General features: G+C 50.1%; 1 protein-coding gene across 1 annotated transcript in view; it reads left to right on the top strand.

The window, feature by feature from the left end:
• Positions 1–22058, top strand: part of AFF4 (ALF transcription elongation factor 4) — a 798699-nt gene that overhangs the window by 701212 nt on the left and 75429 nt on the right. The window contains exon 21 of the mRNA XM_086931629.1: positions 14926–14969. Coding sequence (XP_086787755.1) covers positions 14926–14969 — 44 coding nt within the window. The remainder of the gene's footprint in view (positions 1–14925; positions 14970–22058) is intronic.

Here is a 22058-nt window from a genome sequence, read left to right as displayed (position 1 = left end):
CAGAGAAGACATGGCACATATACCTTTATCATGATGCATGAGATCATCATCCATAGAAAGATACTAACTGGCACTGAAGCTAGAAGGAAAGACCATATATAGCACACAAGGCTAGTTTGAAAGTCTGCTTCTACTATTATTGGGGAGGGTCAGAAGGGGTGACTCCCTTTCGTCTCGGTGCCTGGGAGCACAGGCACGGCGCCTCCAGGAATGCGCTTATCATCTCTGAAGCCAGATGCGACCTTGGGTCTCAAGATGAGAAAGAATAGTGTGCATTCATCTGCTTCTTATAACTCAATTAGCAGGGGCCTACTGACTACTTGGAGGACAGCACGTGACCGCTGCCGAATCTGTGTGTACAAACAAAATGGCGTCTGTCTGGTTTTCGGATCGTGTTTAAGGAATACAGAAAAACGGGTAAAAGGATTCCCTATCAACTTAACTAGGTAGATAAAAGCTATAGCGAATAATGGAGATTACACATACAGATATACATCATGCTAACAAAAGATTACTGTGATTACAGAAAAATCGATTCTATCCCTCAGAAAGCGCCCTGAAAAAATGTCCATGACAAGTGTGGGGAAAAATTCTATTACCAGACTTGGAGTTAACAGGTTTTGCTGGAGGTTCTGAAAGTTTTGACAGTTGACTTTATTTAATTTTCTTTAATTGTGGCAGTCGCTGGTGAAAATTAGTGGGCACTTTTTTTAAAGGGTTGAATGACATGAAAATTGAACTGGAAGAGAAACTTTGCTTTGTTTCAAAGTTTAAAAACATAGTTCCTCTATGTAGTCTGTTACATTTTGTTTTTTTAAGCTGCACAATTGCAGTTTAGTGCTAAAATTCTATTTTAAACACAACACAATGTTGCCATTCCTATTTTGAATAGCTTCTCTTACCTACACCCTATTTGCTTAATTTTTGCCTTTTGTGGTTAGCATTTTATAAATTTGTTTGAACATTATTTTCTAACTTCTGTATCTGATAGAGACTACTAGCCGCAGATTCCTTCACGTAGAATTATCCAAAGGCATGAGACTGGATCCGGAAAACTTTTTGCCACAGCATCCCTGCGTGCCGGGGGCGGGGCGACATCGCGCAACTCCGCCTAGGCGTCGTGCGCGCACGTGATGTCAGCCCCGGCGCGCCTACGTCAGTTTTTAGGTCGAGCTCGACCTGCATTCAATGCGAAGCATTGATTGCGGTCTGCTCGACAACTATTGTCAGCTGTTTTTGGGAATGAGGACACGAGAGTGGCACGAGCGCAGATTTGACCTCGTGGGCGCGCACGGCGCCGTGCCCATCTCCTGCCTCGGAAGCTCCAACACCACACACGCATGCGCATACACAGAGACACACACACACAAGCGCCCATGCACGCACCCTTACATACAGAGAACCTATCCCCGCCGTCGCATACGCACACACGCGCGCACACACACACACACACACACACACACACACTGCATACACACACGCTCGCCCCCCCTCGGAAGCTCCAACACCACACACGCATACACAGAGAAACACACATGAGCGCCCATGCACGCACGCACCCATACATACAGAGAACCCACCCCCACCCTCGCTGTCGCATACACACACACACACGCGCGCACACACACACAGCACACACACACACACACACACACACACACACACAAGCGCACCAAGACCCCCCGCTGCCCCCCCTACAACTAAGGATTGATAACGTTGGGCACGTGCGCTTCTGACTCAGACAGCATAGCATGGCATGGCAGCGCGCACACATCCCCCTCACACCCCACTCACGAGGTTCTTCGTTCGTGTCCTTCGGCAGCCATCCGGTCATTCTGGGCAACAGGCGGGTGCCGCGCTGAGACGCAAATCTTCCTGCGGGCACGGGAGCGCGGGGTAGACTCCCTTCTGCTTCCTGCATTTGTCTGGCCCCGCCCCCGTCCGAACAAAGGTTGCCTGGCTTCCTGTTGAAGCCGGGCTGCAGCGGTGAGTGTGCTTGTTTCTAATGGTTTAGATGTTGATTTACCGTTCATTAAATTATCCAATACTTTATAGTATTCCTCTACAGTTGCAAATAAACTTTTATGCCTTGATCTGTGTGGACATTTGGAAATCCTGAACCCATAGCAGACAAACATTTGTGTCATAGGAAAAAGCATGTCTTTCTGACATAATGTTCTAACGCGCATCACAGTCCCTGAGGAGACAAGGCTGCCAGACAGTTTGTTTTTGAGGGGGTTTACACAGCATGCATATCTGATAGCCATTTTAGAACGGTCATTAAAGGTAAAGAGCTCTGTCAAAGTCTTAATAAAGGTGATGACGTAGATATAAAAAAACAAGCATTTACAATGCAATGGTTTCGCCTTTGGAAAAGTTAGAGCTATTCGCATTGTAAATTACAAAATTTGTATTTATGTGTTGGTTTTGAAAACAGATAAATAAATGGCATTGTCATTTACATTGCCATTAGCTTAATCTCAGCAGTCACTCGGCACTCCCTAGCATTCTGCAGACACTCTGCACTCCCTAGCACTCCCTAGCAGTCACTCTGCAGTCACTATGCAGTCCCTAGCACTCCCTAGCACTCACTAGTCACTCTGCACTCTCTAGCACTCACTAGTCACTCTGCACTCTCTAGCACTCCCTAGCACTCTGCACTCCCTAGCACTCCCTAGCACTCCCTAGCACTCCCTAGCACTCCCTAGCACTCCCTAGCACTCTCTAGCACTCCCTAGCACTCCATAGTCACTCTGCACTCTCTAGCACTCCCTAGTCACTCTGCACTCTCTAGCACTCCCTAGCACTCACTAGTCACTCTGCACTCCCTAGCACTCCCTAGTCACTCTGCACTCTAGCACTCCCTAGTCACTCTGCACTCTCTAGCACTCCCTAGTCACTCTGCACTCTAGTACTCCCTAGTCACTCTGCACTCTCTAGCACTCCCTAGCACTCCCTAGTCACTCTGCACTCTCTAGCACTCCCTAGCACTCTCTAGTCACTCTGCACTCTCTAGCACTCCCTGACCAATGGGAACTAAATGGAGTTAGAAAATTCAGCAATTTGCGCAAGCTACTTAACAAATCACTAAATATAGGTCTTGCCTATGCAACAGCAATTGGCTTTGTCAATGTCTTTTAGCCATGCTGATTAGCAGCCTGACTGAAAGTTAGGGGAGAAAACTCAATGCAGTGGCCAACACTAGCAGGGCAAGCAACACAATGCAGGAGGGATGGGGCAAGCTAAACAACAGATTGGGGGAAGGGGAGCAAAACAGAAAACACAGAAAAATGTGATCTGTTATGACTTAAAATTATTAAAACCGTTAACAAATTAAACAGTGTGACCAAGCAACCCGGATTTACTGATGGTAAGCCTTTTTTTTTATCATCTGTCCTGGCAGATTTCAGTAAACTCATAAGTTTGTGAAATATTCCAGTTGTTTTCAAAATCCGGTCACCCTATATGCAACGTACTTGATGTTGTAAACCACTGCATGCAAATAAACAAGAGCTTTTGACACATCTTAAAGCTCTCTTTCAGGCATTAAAGCGGCAGAACTTTAACCAGAGGGGTTAAGAGACCATGCATATAGTCATACATGCATATAGACCCGATTCCGGCGGGAGAATCCCGATTTTTCAAGTAAAAAAAAACAATGGCTTTCGTTTAGCTGTCTCCTGCCTGAAATTGCATTTACTGCAATAGAAATCAATGGGGAAGTTACATTCACCCGATTACTATTTTTAAATATCCCACTTCCCTGCCCTAAAATGTTGGCATGCCTGCACATAGTTTAAAACAAAAATACTGTTTGCGAAAAGAAAAGAAACCAAGCTGGCTTGCCTATGTTAAAACACGTTCAATGTGCTTTTAAAAATGCATCAAACACCGGAACATGCGTTTACCAGGTCGAGGCGGCCCACTTGCACAAACAACAAGTCCTTTTCTGTCATGCCTTCTTCGTGACTAGGGCAGAGGCGTGTTAAAAAGTGACCCGACAGGTAAAGTAGGCGGCAGGATGCACAGGAAACGGAACAAGGGCCAACAAAGAACAAATTAATTCCCCCTGTTGCTTCAGATCATTTCACTCCTGAACTTAGGACGCAATTGTGAGCCTCGCTGCCACAAATTACGAATCCAAGTGCAGAAACGCCAGGCAGCCAAAATGCAGCACGCGGCTGCAGGACAACATGGTGGGCAGATATTTGCAAGAACGAATAAAACTGGAGCCAGGGACGAGGTGCTGAGGTGTCGTGCACACTGCCCTCACACAATCCCACCACAGGAGGCCAATGTCCAAGCTTGACCCTGACATCTTTCCTCTGAGGCCGAAACGTGAAGCCAGATCAAACAAGCAACGGAGAGTGAAAAGGGGAGGTGGGGCGGGGAGGGGGGCGGAACGGACACACGGGGAGGGGGCGGAATGGACACACAGACAGCGGGAGGGGGGTGGGAACGGGCACAGGACAGCGGGGGGGCGGGAACGGCGCACGGACAGCGGGGGGGCGGGAACGGCGCACTGACAGCGGGAGGGGGGGTTATGGGCCGGGAACGGGCACAGGACAAAATACGGAAACTTACAAAGTGAAAACACATTTATAAACAAAATGCTCCTTACCTGATCGCTTCGTGGGAACTCGAATCTTGCAGCCAACTCCAACAACAGACACTTGTTAAAGGAAGAAAACAACAAGCCGACTAGGAAAAAAAAAATAACACACACCCACCGCCGCGATGACGATCAGAAGTGGGTGGAGAGCGAAAAAATCGCGGGAACGCCCCCGAATCTGGTCCGGCCTTGACGGACAGATCCGGCTCCCAATGGCTAGCCTCCATTTATGGAGCTAGCCAATGGGAGCCGGGGGACGTTCCTGAAGCCCATATTGTTAACAAAAGATTTCACCTGCGGCGAAAAGCTGCGCACAAGTGCGCAGCCTTCGGCCAGGCGAAACCTAAAAAGCAATGTTGAAGTGGGCGAAGGGTGGGTAATTAAAAAGTAAAATAAAGCAGCAGCTGTACCAATCGAGGGTTTGGGGAGAAAAAAACAAGGTGATCTAGACAACATGAAGGCCTGGGCAAAAGTAAAATGGGGAAAGGAAAAAAAGAAGACTTGTTAACCTCGGGAACGGGAATTTTCACACACGGCCCCTTACAGACGCACCCGCCCTCAGACCTCCTCACACTTCATGAATAATCTTCACCTCGTTAGCGCACTTTACGTTTACCCTCCCACCGCACTAATGCATTTAAACCCTTGTTTTGCTACTGCAGATGTAGGACATGGTATAAGTGTTTATATCGGCGTGTCCTATCTGTTTTACAGGTTTAGATTAAAGCTCCCACCAAAGCCATGTGTCTACGTCTTGCCATATCAGATATGATATATCTTTAGGTATGCGTTCAATAAAGCATAATGTGAATGGCCAGTGTTAAGTTTAAGCTCTCTCCAAAGCCGATGTTTCTGCGTCTGCCATGTCAGACACAGCATGTCTCTAACAATGCGCTCAATAGAGGTTCAAAAGTAAGCTGTTGGTGCTAAGTTAAAGTTCTCGCCAAGGCTGATGTTTTTATGTCAAGTCTATCCGACACAGCGTGTATTTAACAATTCACTCGATAGTTTTAAAGTGAGGAGACCACGGTACATTAAGGCTGCCCACCTAAAACACTTTGAATATTCCAGTTGCCCGCTGTCTAACTTATCTCAAGTTTTACCTGATTTTGACTGTATACCCCGGCCTCTTTCGAATTCTATGATTGCAAGTAAATGCCTTTGTCTCTACAATTCTGGTCACTCCTCCAGAGACTGTTGCAGGTAGAGACATGCAAGTCTCCGGTATTATGTGCTCTGTAAATAAGTGCTGCGACTAGATGAGTTTAGTTGTCATGCTTCTTTTCGTTTTACCAACGTTTTTTCATTTACCCTTGCTGTCGCCTAAGAGTTTTTTATTTTTTTTATTTTGGTGATGTTGAGTAACGCAAAATATCTGTGCCTCAGACGCATTGAATTTTTCAGGTACCTTCCACTTTTGCACATAGCTTTCTGCGTTCCTCCTAATTTAAAGACGCGCCTAAAATAAAGCCTTGCATATTCTGTAGGAGATGTGACAGGTGTATCCTGAGCGAGTCTCTGTCTGCCCGCAAAGCAAGTGCTTGTCTATTAGGGCCAGTAAAAATAAGTTTCTAACATTCCATTGAGCAGTCAGCATTTCTGTATCCTCAGTTTCTGCCAGTGAAGCTTGATTCTGGGGTGAAATCCCTTGATGATAGGTTGCGTAGAGGAGCCCAAACATTTCTCAACTCTCCACGCCGTTTTTTAAATACCTGGTAAAATATTACACGATTAACCAGAGAGGGCTGCACTTCACAATTTACTAACCGTTTAAACTGTCTAGAAGCATAGCTTGTACTCTTTAATTGCATTACTTGATGTGATACCATTTGAATTAACCATTTTACCAGTTTGTAATAAATACCTCCAAATCGCTTCTTTTGTTGTCCATATTTAGGATACATATAAAAGGAAAGGAAAATTTAGAGTCCCTATTTTATGGCTGCATCTCCAGTATCTTGGCAGATAGTGATCATTTTTGGTCCTGCTGTATTGAAATTTAAATTGCATCCACCAATGAAAGATCCCGAATCATAACGTTTTTTTAGGTCTCAGCGCCACCACAGCATCACTCAGCGCCACCCCAGCATCACTCAGCGCCACCACATCACCACTCAGCACCGCCACAGCACCACTCAGCACCACCACAGCATCACTCAGCACCACCCCAGCATCACTCAGCACCACCACATCACCACTCAGCACCACCACAGCACCACTCAGCACCACTACAGCATCACTCAGCACCACCACATTATCACACAGCACCACTCAGCAGCATCACCACAGCACCACTCTGCAGCACCACTCTGCAGCACCACTCTGCAGCACCACCACAGCACCACTCTGCAGCACCACCACAGCATCACTCAGCACCACCACAGCACCACTCAGCACCACCACAGCATCACTCAGTGCAACACCAGGTTAGGTATAGGTGTCACATGTGCGAAAGTTATAACTATTGGCATTGTAAATGACAAAGCTATTAATTTAGCTATTTTCAAAACCAACACATAAATAAAAAAATTGTCATTTACAAGACCAATAGCTCAAACTTTCCTAATGCGAGACCTATTGCAATGCAAATGCTTGTTTCCTTTTCCGCATGGAATCCGGATCCGGTCCTTGCTACGAGCCTGTTTCGGGCCCCTTTTCTCTCCATTCTTTTGGTGGAACAGTGTGCGAATGCCTTTGGGCTTCAAAACTTGTACTTTTTGTGGGCGTCTTTTGTCGGCGACAGACCCGCACCTCATTTGTATGTGGTGTTTGGGGGAGGATCACGGCACCACTGACTGCTCGGCCTGTCAACAGTTGAAACTGAAGTTGCGGCGGGAGCGCCGCATGAAACTTCTCTCGGCGCGTCTCTCCAGGTCGACGGCCGCTTCGGCGGACGGCTTCAGGTTCGGCCGTGGTAGTCGTCCTCGCCCTTCTGCGATGTCACGTGAGCGTCGCTCCCCGGTAGGTAAGTGTCGCAGTTTGTCCCTGGGGGCTCTTCGCGGGTGATGCTGCCCCGTGTGTCGTCCTATTCACTGTTTCCCGGTATTGGGACGTCAAGAGTCCAAATGGAGACATACATGGCGGCTTTGCAGGCCTTGCTGGTGTCACCCCCTCCTGGAGCGTCGGCGGGCCCCTCGCCTTGTGCAGGGCCGTCCGCGACGCTGCCGGCGGCTCCAACCCCGGCTCCGACTGGTTCAGAACCGGCTTGGAGGGTGTGGTTCTGTTGGGGTGCGGCTCCACTGGGGCACCTCCTTCAGGCCACTGCTTCTCTGCCTCGCCGCAAACTCCTGCAGGAGTCCCTGTGGTGTCGCGGGAGGTCTCCGGGGCTCGAGTCGCATCCCCGAGCCCCTCTCGGTCCCTTGGCAGGGTGGTCCTGTCTAAGGCCGAGGTGATGCCGCTACGGCAGCAGCTGGACCGTGCGGAGCCGCAGGGGTCGGTGAACCCTCCTTTCCCCGGGTCGAGGCTGGCTAATGACCCCTCGCCCCTTTCCGGGCCTCTCTCATCCTCCCCGGCAGGCGTCTGCCTCGACGGGGGGGGGGAGGGTAGTCGGAGGTGGATTCGTCCCTGGCATCGCCTCATGGATTGCCGAGCGATTTACGCCTCATTCTGGGCCGCGGATGGTGGAGAGCTTCGTGCCACTCCCCAGGGCCATCTCGTTCTTCCACGCGGATGGCTACCTCGGTGGGTCGGGTTGGATGGTGCCGGCATTCCGCCTCAGGCGGCGGACTCTACGGCTCTGCGCCGGGTGTGAGAAAGTGGCTCTATATGTACTGGACCAAAGTGATGTCCAGTGTGTATAGAGGCCACCAGCCCCAGAGGTATAACAGAGGTTAAAGTCAGGGCTGACCTTACTCTCAAAAGTGGTAGCTTGGTCGAGCAGCAAGGCAGTACCAGAGGACAGTGTAAAGCATTTGTTGTACACACTCAGTCCGCAAAAGGTTTCACACACTCAAGGACTGAACTCCAGGCCAATTGTTTTTATATCACAAGATATAGTTGTTTTATTTTTAGAACCAACAGGTATCAAAATATACTTTTTTCAGTGATGAGTAATCTCAGGTTATTGCTTTGCAGAAAGGCAATGACTTTGTAAACACAATAGGTACAGGGATTGCAATAGGCAACACAGTTCTAAACACAATTTAGCATTGAGCTCAATGGGTTTTTCTACACAATTACAGTTGATTACTTTGTGGATTAATTTTGTAAGTCCAAGACTGGATCCTAGATTCAGTCCTGGGGTCTAAGCTGGAAACAGTTTAGTAAAAACCGTTTTGGTTATTGCAATGATTTTTAAAGAATAAAAAGGTATTTTAAAAGTCAACATCTGACAATGTTATCCAATGGGCGAAAATTCAGGTTGCATGTAAAGTACGTTCTCGTTACTTGTGTATCCAGTACTGGGCTCCTAGGTCCAGCACTGGGGTCTCGACTTACAACAGGTGAGTAATTACATTTCAGTAGTATGTGCAAATTTTAAAGAATATTTGAAGTTTTCAAAAGTAGACAGAAGAAATTTCATAGAAAAGCAGACAATGGATTCCTATGGTGAAAATACAGGTTAATGGTAAACCCGGTTCGGATTACTTTTGTGGTTGAATACTGGGCTACAAGGTACAGTACTGGCTTCTCTCCTGATCACAGGTGAGTACTTCGGAATTCGTTACTCGGCTGATTTTATAGGAATATTTTAAGTTTTCAAAACTTCACCCTTTGAAGATTTTTCGAGTCAAACCAGTCAATGTTATCCAATGGCAGGTAAGTGAGTTACCGGTTTCCAGGTGAGTACTCGGCTGGTGAAGTTAAGGTTCTGGGCATAGACTCAGGGGTACCCCAGGGTCAGGTAGGTACAGTTGGTTCACCCTCGGGGGCAGCCGGATGCAGAGGTAGTTAGGCCCAATGTTAGCCAATGAGGGGCAGGTTGCCTTCGGTTGGTGGCTGCTGGCTAGCAGGCCACGCGGCTGTGGGAGCTGGGCTCCTGGTCATTTTCTCAGGGCAAATGGGGAAGTCGGATAGGGCAAAGGTTGCACTGCCAGAGGCACTGTGGCGGCTGGGTGCAGTGTGCTTTTGAGCCGTCGGACGCTCAATGTTATTAAATGGGAAAGGTAAAAAGGGAACAAAGGCTACAGACTCGAGGAACGGGGATTCTTCAGGTGTGACCACCACTTCGAGAGGTAAGTTGGGATCCTGGAGAAGAGGTAGGTACCCCAAAGGGAGGCACAGGGAGCCGCAGGGCAACAGGTGCAGGGGTGTCTGGAAATCTTACCGTCGGCTGGTCGCGTTGGAGGGGTCCCTGGTTCTGAGGCTACAGGCGTCGTCTGGTTCGTCGAGGAGGGTCTTTGGGCACTGGACTTCGGGTCCCAGTTGCCGGGTGGGATGTCCTCGTGGTCTTTGATCACTCTGGCATGGGCCGGGCTCGGCAGGTGCAGAATGGGCAGGTCTTGAGCTTCCTGGCTGGCACCAGGGGGTGGTTGTTGAAGCGGAGCCTCTGCTTATGGGAGTCTCAGTCTTTAAGGCAGGCAGGTCCTCCGGGTGTCCCAAGGTTGCTGTCCACAGAAGTCGCCGGGATTAAGCAGGAGCAGGTTCCTGGATCGACAGGCTGGTAGGGCTGGGGCCAAGTCAGTGGGTGTCGTCCTGTTGTGAGCAGCTGCACGGCGGGTCTTCTTCTTGATCTTCTTTGTTCTTTTCTTATTGGGATCTGAGGAAGGAAGGTTCAGGGAGCCACTGAATTTAGGGGCGTTACAGGTAGAGCAAGGGCAGGCACCAATAGGTCCCTGTCCTGAGGTGGGTGCACCCCCTACCCTGATCCTCTCCGGTGGGAAGGGGGCAGAAACCTATCTGTGATTGGGCAGGGCTCCCCATCTTCTAGATGGCCAGAGCCCGGGGTCGTGCTTCACCTCGCCTCCCCCACCTGAGGGGTGGGTTGGCACAGGCTGGCACACACCCCTTCCTGTCTTAGGGTTTCCTGCCAGTCTTCCCGCCAGAGTGGGGGTCAGAACTGGAGGGGGCCAGTTGCTGGGTACAGCAAATGGTCTGGTTAAGCTCACAGAAGCGGCATGCCTTTGAAGCTTCCCCCTGCCCATCCTGGGGGAGGAGGCCTAGCACCTCTCCCAGGATGTGCATTGTTGCAGGCCCAGGAGAGCGGGGGCTCTCCACCCAGGGGTCCAGCATCATGTCTACTGGGTGGCAGCCTAGGCAGCCACTCAGTCCAGACGTCAACTGTAGGTTTAGGTTTCCGGGGGCATCTCAAATATGCCCTCTGGTGCATTTTACATTAAACCTCACACTGGCATCAATGCGGGTTTAATGTGCTGAGCAGTTTGATACCAAACTTCTCAGTCATCAGTGAAGCCATCATGGTGCTGTGGCGTTCGTAATGACGACCTCCCAGCACCATATACTCTTAATGGAATCACTGCACTTACAGTGCCCAGGAATGGCCCTGGGTACTGTAGGGGCACAGGGTTCATGCGCCTGTGCCTACACCACTGGCATAGGGCTCCCAGCTTGAGGGGTGACTGATGTATTTCAGGACAGTGGGGTTTGTGGGCATGGCACACAGGGATGTATGCCATGTCGACTCTGTTTAGTTCTGTACTTCGACTCTCAGCCTGCAAAGGCAGTGTGTGGTTGTCAGGGTACAGGGCCTCTAAGGGTGGCACAATAAGTGCTGCAGCCCTTAGTGGTATTCTCTGGTCATCATGCCCAGAGTACCTAGGGCACCATTTACTAGGGGCTGATAGGTGGCCAGAGATGCCAATTGGGTTTTGTTTTAACACAGCTTTAGTGAAGGAACACAGGCCCTGGGTACCTGGTTGGCAGGAGCCCAGGGCACACTCAGTCAAAGCACATCAGCAGTTCAGCAAAAAGTGAGGGCATACCAATGCAAGAAAGATGGCACTTTCTCACACAGTGGTCGTGCCACGGATTTGTCTTCGGACGCTCCTTCTCCGGAGGCAGCCTGTATTTTGGTGTCATCCTTCCCAGAGATGGGTCGCCGTGTGGTGTCTTTTTTGCTGGCTTCGAAGGGCGGCTCTCCGCCCTTCCTGATTCAAAGGTGTTTGTCGGAAGAGCGGCAGTTCCCTCATTCGTCGGCTCCTTCTGACTTTCAGGTCTGGCCCTTGCCTGCCCCGTTGAGCCTCGGGCCCGGCCGCCTTAGTTTGCAGCCGTCGCCCACGAAGGAGCAGCTTTCCCCGCCGCGGGGCCCTACAGAGGCGGGTGTGGCCTTCGCTCACGCGGTGTCCACGACTGTGGGCATCCTGCGTATGGGTGACCCAGTGGCTCCCTTTCCGGCAGTCCATCTACTGGAGGTCCTCCACCAGGGCTCAGGTGGGAGGGAAATCTTACTTCCCTTTGAAGGTTCACTCCTTTCTTCCTTGATGGGGGCTTGGAGGCATCCTGCCTCAGGGGATTTGGTGCCTCAGCATCTTCTGCACCAGAATCTTCCTGTGCCATGTGACCTGGCATGCCTTTCCCCTCCACCCTTCTGCCTCCAGTGCTCTTTTGCGGACTGCTTTTCCCTCCCTGCCGCGACTGCTGACGCCACCGTCCCGAGAGGCCCGCTGGCTGGACTTTTGGGAGTGCAATATGTTCGCCTCGACCAGCGCTGCCATGCGGGCCCGGAACACCTTGTGTGTGCTGGCTCAGGCCTCCTCCTGTTTGTGGGTCTCGGCTGAGTCTCTGGGGCCTGCAGCGTTCCAGGAGGGTGGTCAGGTTGACTTACGGCATCTTGTGTTGGATGGCCGGGAGCTGACGGCGTTTATTCTCCACTCTGCCCTGGATATTTTAGAGGTGTTAGGCCGTACCATGGCTTCCTCGATCGCTCTGTCGCCATGCTTGGCTTCGGGATGGAGTATTCCCACAGAATATTCGGGAGCGGCTCATTGATCTTCTGTTTGGCAGTATGTAGTTCCATGCCCCGGCTGACTCCGCCATCCAGAGGCTATTGGCAGGGCTCCGTCTTCCTCCTCCGCCTTCTCATCCTCCTCCTCCGTCCCCTCATCAGGGATTCCTGAGTTGGGTTGCGCCTGGGCCTTCTTAGGCCGGTTGTGGAGTGCGTTTTCTGGCCATTGCATCCTTGGGACTTTGGCAGTGTTGGCTGCTGGACGGCCCTTTTGTTTATGCATTGGAATTGTTGCGCAAATTTGGCCCTGAGATTAGGCCTTCTGCTTGATTGGGCTGCTTGTCAAGTCTTTCGCGGGGGTATTTTTTCCCCGTGGCTCTTTTGTTTGTTCCTCTGCTGCAGACGTTCTTCCAAAGAGGGTTCCCATGTTTGGGGCTTATCGTACCCTAGGTCATATGGCTTGCGCTCTCCTGGAGGGTTCGGGTCGCCTTTGGGTACCTGTTCTCCATGGCATTTGTGTAGGTTGATTTTGCTCCTTGAGGTTGTGTGCGCGGCCACTCCTAGTGGTGTGCCTGGGCAACTTCCGCCTTTCCCTGCTCCTGTCCTGAGGTCTGGGACGCTTCTGTGTTCTCCCTTTCCAGGCACCACCTGCTCTGCTTTCCTGGGGCCTCGAGTTGTTGTTGTTGTTCTTCTTATCTTACTTCTAGCTGCTTGACTGCCGGCGCTGTTCTGGCTAGCAGGCTGCTCTCCATCTGGAGTTGGTCCGCCTTCTTTTCCCTCTGCCCTCTAGCTTCTTCCGCTTTTCCTGTCTTGGTTTGTTTCGAAAGTTATGTTGCCTTGTGGGGGGAGTAGAATGCTTCGGCCTCTCTGCCCTTGCCTTTGGTTCCTTTATTGTGCGTGTATGAGCCTCTTCAGCCTCCTTTTTCCCTCCTACATCCCCTTGGGGTCTGTAGGGTTTTTCTTGTGGGGGTTCCCCTTGCCTGGCTGGGACGAGGTTCTTCCTGGTCCACAGATCTGGTACCCTGGCGGCTCTGTTCTGTATTGGCTGGTGGGGTTTTTTGCAGACCCTCCTTCCCAGAGGGTATTGCAAGGGTATCTATTCTACGTGAAGGAATCTGCGGCTAGTAGTCTATCAGATGTACAAGTTACTTCCCTTCGGTAACGATGTATCTGGTAGAGATGATTCTATCCGCAGATTCCTTCACGGCCCGCCCTTCCTCCCCTGTTCTGCGAGGACCCTTGGTTTGGTCTTCAGTACTCTCCTCCCAGTGGGGGCTGTCTCCTGTGAGTGCCTTCCTTCTTGACGCGTGGCTCCATCTGGGGGCGGTTCATTCCTCCCTTGGTTCTTGAAGGATGGGGTTCCGGTGCCCTGCTGCTCTGGCTACTCCAGGTTTGGGGGAGATAGCTTTCTATTCCTGTCCTCCCTTCCCTCCCTTCCTGCCAGTGCTATTTCCTTATTAATGGTCATCTGGCCATGTCTTGCCCTTGTCCCTTGTGGTTGGTTGCCCTCTATGTTTGGGTGGCTTGGAGGGTTGTTGTCCCCGTCTGTCTTGGGACCTGTCTCCTTTCTCTGGATGGGAGTGGTTGGTTTCCTACGTGTACCATGACTTTACGCATGTTCCATGCCTCTTGCCTCTGGGGCGCAGGAGTGGGAGGCAGTCTGTGCTGACAGGGTGGCCGCACAGGGCTCTGCTGGCTCTCTCTCTTCTTTCCTGTATTTTGGTTCTGCAGTGTTGCCACTATTCTGTGTGGTGTTGTTAGTCACTGCTTCTTTCCAATTTTTCTGCTCTTCGCACACTGTTCACATGCTTAGTTTTTTATCTGGTGATTCCGCGTTGTGGTATGGAAAAGTTCTCCGAAGAAAACTGACGTAGGTGCGCCAGGGAGGGTCTTATGTTACCTCGTTGACGTCACATGCGTGGACGATACCTGGGCGAGTCACGTGATGTCGCCCTGCCCCCGCGCGCAGGGATGCTCTGGCAAAAAGTTTTCCGGATCCAGTCTCACACCTGGGGATAATTCTACATGAAGGAATCTGCGGCTAGAATCGTCTCTACCAGATACATTGTTACCGAAGGTAAGTAATTCGTACGGTTCTGCTACTAGTCGTTTGTGGCAAGCTGCCAGGGAAGCATGGATTCCTCACAACATTTTTTATGTAATTTTAGGCTGTTTTTCTGGCTGCTCAGCCACAGATCCACCTGAAAGTAGAGACCTGTTTGTTTACACCCTATTTAGCAATCCTTTTTTTTTCAATGATGTAAATGTTCATTGCCCACTGATGCTTAATAAATGTAAAGTTATATTTTTAGACTTCTACATTTCGTTTTCTTTATTCACCTTTGCAAGATGTGCTTTTCTAGTACTATTTGACTTTTATTAAACTTGAAATTTGCTTTTCAAATTTGACAATTAATGTATTATTACATATACATTTATACTGTTTGACACACTTTAGTTCTTTCAACAGAATTCGTACAACAATTCTCAAGCTCCATCGCCTGGTCTAGGAAGGTAAGAAATAATTTAAATTTATTCTGTTTGTTGTTTGTAAAAAGACAACCTACACATTGTTTAAATAACCATAGTGTTCGAGGCATATGATCTGCAGAATACATACTTGTGCATAGATCGCCATCTGGTGTTGGGCTTGGATGTTTGAAGTTTGTTGTTGTCTTGGAAGAAGTCTTTGTAGTCAAGAGATAGGTGACTCCTTCCGTGGACGATAGTGCGCATGGACATCAACTCCATCCCCAGATTGTTTTTTTCAGCCATCGGGTTCGGATGTGACTTGCTGCACTCCGGTTCGGTACCATACCGTGTTTCCAAACCCCTTTCGACGTGCAACCAATCACACTCGACTGTATTGTTTCGTTCGCGTGCCTTTCGACTCGCTAACTCCCAAATCCTCTATTCCGGTCGTCGACGCGGGCCACCGGGCCTATCGGCGCCATTCGGGCCTACGGCTAATGGAATGGACTCCATTTGAAAACAATGCCAACATTGTGGAGCAAAATTTCCACACAGTGACCATTACAAGGTCTGCAACCTTTGTCTATCACCAGAGCACGACGAAAAGGATTGCCAAGCCTGCGCCTCTTTTCAATCCAAGAAAACCATCTGTGATCACAGGGCTCGACGACACGTTATGGTTCAACAGGCTGCACTGGTGCCAGAAGACCTTTTCGATGAAGGTCCGACGTTCCAGAGGCAAAGGATTTGGAAGAGCTTGAGATAGTCTCTGAAGCTGACGACACCAACTCCGATGACCACATCACTCCAGAGCAACGAGTGAGTACAAATAACCCTTCTCCACCCGGAAAACAGAAGGCTCTGGTCAAAACTTGGGCTGAAGGCCTTAGTCGAGACCGGAAGAAAAGTTCAGAAGCCCCGCCTCCGGGCCCGGTCCCGAAAACTAAAGAAAAGCCTTCTGGCAGCTCGGGACCGAGCAAGCCACATATCAGTACCCGGAAAACACCTTTGGTAAAGAAATCGGGGATACACATCTTCATTACGCCCAAAAAGGACTCAATGCCGATCCCTTCGGCCCTGAAACACCAGAAGGCCTCAGAACCGGAAAAGCACCAAGAATCTTTGGATCCGAGGAAAAGTTCAGACTCTGCTCCGACTTCGAAGCCAAAGGAGCACAAAGCTCCTGCTACAGCTATAGAGAACAAATCAAAGCCACGCTCGGAACCGAAAAAATCTGCAACGAAAGAAGATAAGCATAAAGAACTGTCTCGGCCAGATCCTCTTGATCCGTAACAAAAAACATTACATGTGAACCCTAAAACATGCCATATTGTCAGTCTTCCAACAAAGAAGAGGAAATCTGATACCTCACCCACACCTGAGGTACCTTTAAAGAAGAAAGACTTTGCAACTTCACCCATAAGACCCTCTTCTATCTTTCCTACTAAACCTTTGTCTCCTATAAACTCTCCTATGCAAGAAACATGCAAATTCCCAAACCTCTGGTATTGCTCCACCCCCAGATAAGGAGTCAAAACTGCTGGATGCATCAGGTGAACGAGTTGCCTCCCAAGCAGCCAATCACTGGAGGATAGCTAACTACTTGCCTGATATAACAGGGCTCACTACGACAAACTTGAAAATCCTATCCAACACTTACCTGACTAGTACAAGGCCAAAGCCAACAATCTGGTCCAAGAGTGAAAGTTAATTACAAATGCATCCATCAAATGTGCCCTCGATGCAGCAGACACTGCATCTAGATCGATTAACACCAGTGTCTTACTCCGCAAACATGCATGGTTACTCATTTCCAAGTTTAAACAGGAGGTGCAAACAACTAATTTAAATCAGCCGTTTTATCAAGAACACCTGTTTGGCCTAGCTGTGGACACAACTCTAGAAAAAATGAAGACAGACACTGCAAAATCTATGGGAGCATTACAGTTTCAGCCCACACAAGGTCCCTTTTGTCGCTGCTTCTACAGGGGCGGATCCAAGAATATTGGCACAGACGCTACTTCCTCTTCCTACAGGACTCCTACACAAACATCCCCCACAGGGGATATTTTAGGGGGTGCAGAGGAAATAATAACAAAGGGAGAGGTTGCAGTAGCAACAACCGAACCTCCCTGTAAGAAAGTGGCTCTATATATACGGGACCAAAGTAAGGTACAGTGTGTATAGAGTCCCCAATCTCCAGAGGTATAACAGAGGTTAAAGTCAGATCTGCCCTTACTCTCTAAAGTGGTAGCTTGGTCGAGCAGTAAGGTAGTATCAGAGGACAGTGTAAAGCATTTGTTGTACACACTCAGTCGCAAAAGTTTTCACACACTCAAGAACTGAACTCTAGGCCAATTGTTTATATAACAAAAGATATAGTTTTATTTTAGAACCAACTGGTATCAAAATATACTTTTCCCAATATGATTGACTTTAGGTAAGTATTTACGTTTCAGTAGTTTGTACGATTTTCAAAGAATATTTGTAATTTGCAAAAATCGACACTTAGAAGAAATTTCAGAGAGAAGCAGTCAACAGTTTTCTATGAAAGAAAATGCAGGTAACTGGTAAGTACGGTTAGGATTACTTTTGCGGTTCAGTACTGAGCTAGAAAGTACAGCACTGGCTTCTCTCCTGATCCCAGGAGAGTATTTCGGAAATCGTTATTCGGCTGATTTTAGAGGAATATTTTAAAGTTTCAAAACTCCACACTTAGAAGAAATTTCAGTGAAAACCAGTCAATGTTTGTGAGAAAGTGCCATCTTTCTTGCACTGGTATGCCCCCACTTTTTTCTGAACTGCTGATGTGCTTTGACTGAGTGTGCCCTGGGTTCCTGCCAACCAGGTACCCAGGGCCTGTGTCCCTTCCCCTAAAAGCTGTGTTGAAACAAAAACCCAATTGGCATCTCTGGCCACCTGTCAGCCCCTAGTAAATGGTACCCTGGGCATGGTGACCAGAGAAGACCCCTGAGGACTACAGCACGTATTGTACCACCCTCAGGGGCCCTGTACCCTGACACTCGCACACTGCCTTTGCAGGCTAAGTGTCTAAGTACAGAACTAAACAAAGAGTCGACATGGCACACAACCCTGTGTGCCATGCACCCAGAACCCACTGCCCTGGCATACTTCAGTCACCCCTCCAGCTGGGTGCCCTATGCCAGAGGTGTGGGCACAAGTGCATGAGCCCTGTTCCCCTACAGTACCCAGAACCATTCCTGGGCACTGTAAGTGCAGTGATGCCATTAAGAGTATATGGTGCTGGGAGGTTATTATTATTATTATTATTATTATTATTATTATTATTATTATTGGGACATTTGTAAAGCGCTGCGTTACGCACACCGGCGTGTCCACGCGCTGAAAGTGGGAGAGGCAGCGAGCAGGGAGCACAAAAGCTGAGCGGACAATTATTTAGTGTAAAGGAATGTTTTAAGTTTCGCGCGGAACCTAGCTTCCTCCGGTTCCAGGCGCAGGTCCGCTGGCAGTTTATTCCAATTATTTGCCGCTAGGCATCTAAAGGACCTACCTCCCATGCGGGCTTTCTTAACTCTAGGGATCCTCAGTAGGCCGCCCCCTGCGGATCTAAGCGCACGTGTTGGTTGGTACACTTCGATCAGTTTATTCAGAGGGTCGGGTGCCCTGCCAAGATACGATGACAGGTGCAGAGGGCTTTGTATTCCACTCTTCTCCTCACAGGGAGCCAGTGTAACTGCTGGAGGGCCGCCTTAGAAGGCGCCCTTTTGGGCAGCCTGAGAATCAAACGTGCTGCCGCATTCTGCAGCACTTGCAGGCGTGCCATGCTTTTTTCTGGAGCCCCCAGGTACAACAGGTTCCCGTAGTCCGACCTAGCTGTCACCAAAGCATGAACCAGGGTTTGACGGGCATCAATCGGGAGTAAGTCAAGGACCTTTCTCAGTTTCTTCAAAATCCCAAAACAAACTCCCACCACCCGGTTGATCTGGGGGCCAAAAGTAAGACCCGCATCAAACCACACCCCCAGATTGCGTGCCTCTTGGCTTGGGGTTGGTCCAAGACAAGGTGGCCACCATGCCGACGACCAAGCAGACTGGGCTCTCCCCACCACCAGCACCTCTGTCTTGCTGCCATTAAGCTTCAAACAGTTGATAGCCATCCACTCGGCAAGATCTTTCATGCACGACCGGAAGCCATCGGCAGCAAGACAGGGCGCGTGCGATAGGGAGATCACCAGCTGCGTATCGTCGGCATACGAAACCAATTGGAGACCATGACTCTCCACAATCGAGGCAACAGGCGCGACATACATATTAAAAAGGGTCGGGCTCAATGACGAACCCTGCGGCACGCCTTGGCCCAGGGGCACCCCCTTTGAATAGCAGTCTCCTTGCCTGACTCGAAAGCTTCTCCCCTTGAGGAAGTCCTGGATCCATCTCAGCGCGGTGCCAGAGATGCCACCTCTGTTCAGACACTGTAGCAAGATGTTGTGAGCTACAGTGTCGAACGCCGCGCTGAGGTCCAACAGGATCAAAGCCATAGTTTGGCCTGCATCCACACCCTCTCTCAGATGTTCCGTAGCCATAAGAAGGGCGGACTCGGTAGAATGGCGTGGCCTAAAGCCAAACTGCGTCACGTGGAGCAGTCCCGTCTCTTCCACGTGCTTCATAATTTGGGTATTAACCACCTTTTCCGCCACTTTGGACAGAAAAGGCAGGAGTGAGATGGGCCTCAGATTCTCTAATACCTCGAAGCCTAAGTGGGGTTTCTTCCGGAGCGGGAGCACCACCGCCTGTTTCCACCCCTCAGGCAACTTTCCCGATCCGAAAGAGATGTCCAGGACGTGCCTCATATAAGGCTCCAGAACTTCCAGGCTGTCCGCCAAGCGTTTGGGTGACACCGGGTCCCACGGGGACCCTGATTTGACAGAGCGACACACCACTACTAGATCCTCAAAAGGGGGGGTGCGGAAGTTTGTAAGATGCCCTGCCGTCTCCGTGTCCCCCAATGCTACCTCAAAGTCAATCCCTATCGGCGGATTAGGGAAAGTCGAGTAGATCTTCTCGACTTTAGCGGAGAAATATTCGGCAATACGGTCACATGACTCCGTTGAGCAACTCTCCGGCTCTGTAGGTGAATTTACCGAGGTCAGAGACTTGTAGATGCCGAAGAGTTCTTTGGCCGAATTTTCCGTCCCCAGGATTTGTCCTGCATAGTAGGCTGCCTTAGACTTTTTAATCAGCCTATGGTGAAGGCGCCTTTTTTCCAAGAACAGTTCCCTAGCCTGGTTGTCATAAGACACCCTCCAGACTCTTTCTGCTCGTCTACAGTCCGCCTTTGTTAGCCTCCGCTCACCACTAAACCATGGGGCTGATCGTTCTTTCCGAGCACATGTAGATGTGCGGCAGAGTGGGGCTGTCTGGTCAAGCGCTTCAGTGATGCGCTGATTCAGGTTAGAGACCGCTGTTTCTATGTCTTCGCCACCAGGCTGACCATCCCTACTTAAAGCTTGATTAAAATCCTCCACCGAGAATTTAGCCCACTTCCTCCTAAGATAATTAGGGGGTGCCTGACTGGCTTTGTTGGTTTTTAAGCTCTGTATGGAGAATGCCACCAAAAAGTGGTCTGTCCAGGGGATAGGCTCTATACCGGACACCTCCACACCTCCCCAGTTCGCATAAACCGGGTCCAAAAGGTGTCCCTGGCGGTGCGTGGGGTCCGATAGCTTCAATTCCAGTTGAAGAGCTAGCATATCCCGACAGAAGTCCTTAACCCCTGTATCCTCTGGGCAATTTAAATGCAAGTTCGGGTCTCCTAATAGGAGGAATTTATCCCTGCGTAGGGTAGCCTCCATGAGGCTTTCTAGCAGGCTCTCCCTGAACTTTGTGCAAGCCCCTGGCGGCCGATATACCAGACAGCCTTTGATCGTCGTGCCCCCGTTGATTTGAATCGTGAAAACTCCCGCCTCACTCTCCACGATCAGCGTGCGCTCTAGGCAACAGCCCAGAGTTTTCCTAAAAATAATAGCAATCCCCCCTCCCACCCCCTCTGGCCTATCCTGCCTAACCCAGGAATAGTTCTCCGGCGTGGCCTCGATAATGTCCGAGTCGGAAAACTGGTCTAACCAAGTTTCCGTAAGAAACAGTAGGTCGAACTTTTTATCTGTAATCAGCTCAAAAACGTCAAGTCTGTGTTTACGTAATGACCTTACATTAAGGAGACCACAGAAAAGTGCTTGCTCAGTGGTATCCCGCAACAGGGTAGTGAAACGGAAACCACAGTAAGGACACTCCCTTTCGTCACTCGTCATACCGTGCATACATATGGAGGCAGTGCGAGGACGGAGGCCAAGGAGTTGATCCTTAGCCCAGTAGATCTTACGGCCAGGGGTTATCGCCCTAGCCCGCTGTCGGCCGCGGACGGGCGCAGACGGGCTCGACTTTGGCGACACTTCGGCGCGCCTTCGACGCGCCCGCTGCGCTCGTCCGCTGCGCTGCCTTGTTAACATCCGCCTTATATGCCCCAGAGAGAGTGCTGTCATTATGAACTCCACAGCACCATAATGGCTACACTGAAGACTGACAAGTTTGGTACCAAACTTCTTAGCACATTAAACCCGCACTGATGCCAGTGTGGGATTTAACGTAAAATGCACCACGGGGCATCTTAGAGATGCCCCCTGAAAGCCTAACCTACAATCCACGTCTGGGCTGAGTGGCTGCAGAGGCTGCCACACAGCAGACATGTTGCTGGACCCCTGGGTGGAAAGTCCTCGCTCTCCTGGGCCCTCAACAATGCACATCCTGGGGGAGTTGCTAGGTCTCCTCCCCCAGGATGGGCAGGGGGAAGCTTCAAAGTCTTGCCGCCTCTGTGAGCTTCTCCAGACCATTTGCTGTACCCAGCAACTGGCCCCCACCAGTCCTGTCTCCCACTCTGGCTGGAAGACTGGCGGGAAAAACTATGTCGGGGTGTGCCAGCCTGTGCCAACCCCACCCCTCAGGTGGGGAGAAGAGGTGAAGCACGACCCGGGGCTCCGCCCATCTTGAAGATGGGGAGCCCTGTCCAATCACAGCTAGGATCCTGCCCCCCCTCCCACAGGAGATCAGCAGGGTAGGGGGTGTACCCACCGAAGGACAGAGACCTATTGTTCCC

Source organism: Lissotriton vulgaris, chromosome 7 (genome assembly GCF_964263255.1).
Source record: "Lissotriton vulgaris chromosome 7, aLisVul1.2, whole genome shotgun sequence".
NCBI classification, from domain to species: Eukaryota; Metazoa; Chordata; class Amphibia; order Caudata; family Salamandridae; genus Lissotriton; species Lissotriton vulgaris.
Note: the sequence above shows the minus strand (reverse complement) of the source record. Positions and strands in the feature narration are given on the sequence as shown.